Genomic DNA, 5,000 nt, shown 5'->3' on the forward strand with positions numbered 1-5,000 from the left:
ACACACACACACACACACACACACACACACACACACACACACACACACAGAGCACGCTGCCCACCTTGCTGTGCGGCTGAAGCACGAAAGCCTTTTGTGTACAGAAAATTCGCCAATGTCGCGGGAGCCACCCACCCGTGCGTGGGAGCAAGCTCGCCACCACCACCACCAGCACCTTCACCGCCAGCACTGCCACCTTCACCGCTGTACGTGGGGACAAGGGAAGCAAGGAGCACCTCATTGTGCGTTTCGTTGGCGGTGTTGGAGCGAAGCACGCCAGCCAGTACAATATCATACATGCCGAGCATCTCCGAAGCCAGCGTCGTGATGTTGAACGCCACCTCCTCCGCCAGCGGTGACGGCTCCAACACACGCACACGCAGCGCGTTGTCCAGGGTGAAGGGGAAGGGGCGAAAGTCACCGTCACTCGAGCCTGTCGACGCCGTGAATGCGTATTGGGCAGCGTGCCCGGCCGTGTCTGTGACCGTTGCCAGGAGCGTTCCAATCTTGAACGTGGCTGGGGGCGGGGGCGCGAGCGTGATGGCAGCAATATCGTGATCGCTGGTGATGGTGACCTGCGGCGGGAAGGGCGTACCGAGCGGGTTGAAGCCAAAGATGCGGACAATGGGGTCGAGGGCGCTGAATGCAATGGGCGGTGGCAGCTCGCACAGGCGGTCGGATGTCGGTGTTGGCGGCACTGTCATGGACGCATTCACGCCCGGGCATTCTCGAGGCAGCGTGCACAACACTACATTGCTCTGGCGGGGACAAGCGGAGGGGAGGTGTGCATGTGTGTGTGTGAGTGTGTGAGTGTGTGTTGAGAGCGGGGGGGGGGGGTTGTGTGTGAGTGTGTAATTGGGTGTGTGTGCGCGATTGGGTGATGCTGTGCAGCAAACACGGGGCAGCAACCAACATGGTCACGTGCACACGCACACACATACAGTGATAACAACAACAACAACTTAAACAACAACTTAAACAACAACTTAAACAACTTAAACAACAACTTAAACAACAACTTAAACAACTTAAACAACAACCAACCAGCCAACCAACCAACCAACCAACCAACCAACCAACCAACCAACCAACAGCATCTCTAATCCCCCTCCTCTTCCAAGGCCCACCTCGGTTGAGAAGCCCGTCACGCCGTCGCAGCTCCCGCACACGCGGTCGGATGTGGGCGTGGGCGGTGTGCGCACAAACGTGCCGGGTGGACAGTCTGTCCACTGCGCGCAGGAAAGCGTGTTGGTCGTGTTTGAAAACGTAGAGGCAGGACAGAGCTCGCACTGCCTGTTGACGGTGCCCGTACATGTGTGCGAAATCTGCTGTCCTGGATCACAGACATCACACACTTCCAAGCGCGCGTCTGCGTCGGGCGTACACGATTGCGCAATGTAGTGCGTGCCATTGGGTTGGGTGCATGGTGCACAGACGGTCACCGTGTCGAGGCTGCACGTGCCAGAGAGGAACGTCACGCCACCCGTGCACGCATCTGAGCCTGGACAGACCGGCCGCAGCACGGGGCCAAGGAGCACAACAACGTCATCCACAGACACCTGGCAGCTCACGTGAACACTGTCGCCGTGTGCAATGGTGGTTGCGGTCTCGTTGACAGTAATGGTGCCATCGATGTTGATGTAGCTCGTGGCGTTGGGAGCGCTGTCCCATGAGCAGTGCACAGTGAAGGGCTCGAGCGCAATCGGGAACGGAGGCGAAAGCGTCAACCGCGCGTCTGCAATCAGCAGCGCTGGTGGTCATGGTGGTCATGGTGTGCATGGTGCATGTGTGTTGCATGTGTGTTGGGTGAGACACGGTGGAACGTAGCGTGAGTTGGTCAAGTCAACACATACAAACAAACAAATACACACACACACACGTACACGACACACTCACACACAAATACACGCACACACGTACACGACACACTCACACACAAATACACGCACACACGTACACGACACACTCACACACACACACACACAGATACGCACATGTACATAACACACTTACACACATGAAACAACCACGATCCCTGCTCACATAAGTCGAGGTGAAACGCTGCCTGTGCAGGCACATATGAGGCGGCGTGGGCAGCAGCTGTCGGTGGTGTTGATGGGGGCGGCAGCGACACAATCACGTAGCGGACGCGGACGGTGCCGGACACACTCACGCCAAGGACCGATGTCAGCTCGCCACATGTCATGCTCACCATGCCAGCGAACGCCTGTGCACGAGGCAGGCAATTGGAGTAAGGGGGGGGGGGCATTGGAACGTGGTATGAGAGGAACGTGATGGTATGAACAGTGGCCCGATGTACGCTTGTAAGATGGGTGTGACATGTGTGGTGCGCAGGAAGCGTGCTTGCAGGCATCCCAAAACAGGGCCCCTTGACTTACGCCACCACTGCCACCTCCCTTCACCACCGTCATGGCCTCACCGTGTTTGCGAACGGGAGCGTCTTGTTGACGACGGAATCATGGCGCGTGAACACCTCAATGTAATCGTCTTCACCTGTGCTGGCAGCCGAATCTGAAGCGCGTGATGACGTGCGCGTATGAGTGAGTGTGTGAGGGTGTGTGTGTGTGTGAGGTTGTGAGGGTGTGTGTGTGTGAGTGTGTGTGTGTGTGTGAGGTTGTGCCTGAAGGCGGAAGCTGCAACAACGCAAACACATGCACACACATGCGCACACATGCACACACATGCAAACACACAAGCAAGTACACACACATGCAATGTCAAAGGGACTGACAAGGAAACACGACGGGATAGTTGAATGTGTTGCACGTGACGGTGGAGCTCTGGACCGAAACGCCGAAGAGTCCCCACTGGCGCCGTAGCGAAGAGAAAGAATTTGGAAGGGGGGAACGAGGCATTGGGGAGATCGAACGAGGATGGGAGATGGCGTGAGAGCAGAATGCGATGACATGACAGCGAGAGAGGCGAACACACACACACACACACACACACACACACACACACACACACACACACACACACGCACACACGCACGCACACACGCACGCACACACGCCAGCCGTACCTGGGCGGAGACCTGTTTGACGACGCGCGCCAAAGAAAACGAGTAGAACGGTAACGAATCCCACAGGCCGATGTGGAAGGTGCCATTGCGATAGAAGACAGAACCTGGGATGGTCAGGGTCAGCGACACATCTGCGCTCTCGCCACCATCACTCAACGAGTCATCAAACTCCTACGAGGGCGTGAGTGCATATGTGTGTTATGTGGGAGTGTGGGTGTGCGTTTTGGGTATGTGTATGCACGCGCGCGTTGAGAGAGAGTGTGTGTGTGAGAGTGTGTGAGAGCGCGCAGATGCGTGCATTATGTTGCTTTGTTGCACTCACACGTGACATCACAATCGACGCGTCAGCTCATCTACCCAAACACACACACACACACCACTGCCACGTGTCGCCACCTGTTCATGCAGCAGCTGGTCATCCGTTGTTCCGTCGTAATGCACGCGCAGATAATGGGGAGCGCCAGCGCACTTTGGAAACGTCATTGTCGCCTGCAGTGTGGGGTGGTGGTGGTGGTTGGTTTTGAGTGGTGGGTCACGAGGGAGTCGTTGTGTGATGGGAAGCAACAGGTCAGGTATGTGCGTGTGTGTGTGCGTGCGTGCGTGTGTGTGTGGGGGGGGGGGCGGGGGATTATCGCCACTTGGAGATTGCAACACACATGTGCGCGTGCGTGGTTTGTCAGCACATCCTCGCGCACGTCCATCTGGGTACATCACCTGGATGTCAGTGGTGCGGGCGATGATGGAGGACGCGGAGAGGAAGAGCTGGAACAGCGGCGGGGACACGGTGACTTGCCTGTCGTGGCGGCCAAGTCGTAACACATCGAGGTGAGGTAAATAGAGTGACGGACAGTGTGAATGAAAGGATGGGCAGCGCATCTATGCGTGAACTACACGAGAAGCATACATACACACACATATGCACACACATGTGTACGACATACTTGGAGATGGGATCATTGCTCGTGCTGAGGTCATACACGCTGATCGTGTATTGGGCAGACTGCGGTACGGAGGTGCAAGGCAGCACAATCTCTTTGCTGGCAGTGAAGGACGGCCTGCACGTGCATGTCGCACAAGAACACAAGTGCGCATGCGTGTTGCGCAGCGCGTGTGCATATGAGAGAACAAAACATGCTTCCGCAGTTCAGAGCCCAGCAACGCAAACAAGCAGCAGTGCGGCTCCAACACAAAGGCATCCGGGGATGATCAGACGTACAGTGCGAAAGTCTCCACATGGGTGACAGCGGAGGAAGCATACAGCTGAACAACAGCAGACAAGCATGCAGTCGATGAGTGAGTGCGTGTAGACGTACGAATGTGTGTGTGTGTGCGTGTGCGGGTACGTGTTTGCGTGAGTGAGTACGTGTGTCCAGGAGTCCATGATACTTCTGCACGCGGCTAATGGTGGCTCATGAAGCAAGGCAGCAAGACACAACAGATCAGAAAGCAGGTGATGGTGCGCAGCCATGGGGATTACCGCGAGTGTGACGTTGTAGGTGCCTGCCGGTGCATCCGAGAGAAGCACCGTTAGTGGTGCGTAAGCAACCACGCTCTCACTTGCGATCGAAAGATCTGATAAACATGGTGGCATGGTTAGTGAAAAGAGGGGAGGGGGGCGATGTGAACACGTGAATGGCGCTCAACAACAACGAGTATTATTGCTGATGGCATCAAGCCTTCCGGGTCGCACCATACGCACACACTCAACACACACACACTCAAAACACACGCACACTCAACACACACACACTCAAAACACACACACACTCAAAACACACACACACACACACACACACAACACACGCACACACACACACACACACACACACACACACACACACACACACACACACACACACACACACACACGCACACACACACACACACACACACACACACCAATTGCTTCGATGGCTGGGAGCGATGCAACAGCAAAGCAAGAGATGGCAAGCAACGC

The 5,000-nt window shown here is 56.1% G+C and overlaps 1 protein-coding gene across 1 annotated transcript in view; it reads right to left on the bottom strand.

Annotated features, from left to right (window-relative positions):
- PTSG_09707 (uncharacterized protein) overlaps window positions 1-4,634 on the bottom strand; it is a gene marked incomplete at both ends in the record, with an annotated part of 4,881 nt that extends 247 nt beyond the window's left edge. Inside the window, 12 exons of the mRNA XM_004989005.1 lie at window positions 136-758; window positions 1,128-1,229; window positions 1,437-1,750; window positions 2,044-2,227; window positions 2,441-2,532; window positions 2,753-2,828; window positions 3,044-3,214; window positions 3,440-3,532; window positions 3,758-3,836; window positions 3,985-4,098; window positions 4,260-4,303; window positions 4,521-4,634. Of these exons, the coding sequence (XP_004989062.1) occupies window positions 136-758; window positions 1,128-1,229; window positions 1,437-1,750; window positions 2,044-2,227; window positions 2,441-2,532; window positions 2,753-2,828; window positions 3,044-3,214; window positions 3,440-3,532; window positions 3,758-3,836; window positions 3,985-4,098; window positions 4,260-4,303; window positions 4,521-4,634 (2,006 nt within the window). The remainder of the gene's footprint in view (window positions 1-135; window positions 759-1,127; window positions 1,230-1,436; window positions 1,751-2,043; window positions 2,228-2,440; window positions 2,533-2,752; window positions 2,829-3,043; window positions 3,215-3,439; window positions 3,533-3,757; window positions 3,837-3,984; window positions 4,099-4,259; window positions 4,304-4,520) is intronic.
- Between the last annotated feature and the right edge of the window lie 366 nt (window positions 4,635-5,000).

The sequence above is a fragment of the Salpingoeca rosetta genome (genome assembly GCF_000188695.1).
Source record: "Salpingoeca rosetta unplaced genomic scaffold supercont1.31, whole genome shotgun sequence".
NCBI classification, from domain to species: Eukaryota; class Choanoflagellata; order Craspedida; family Salpingoecidae; genus Salpingoeca; species Salpingoeca rosetta.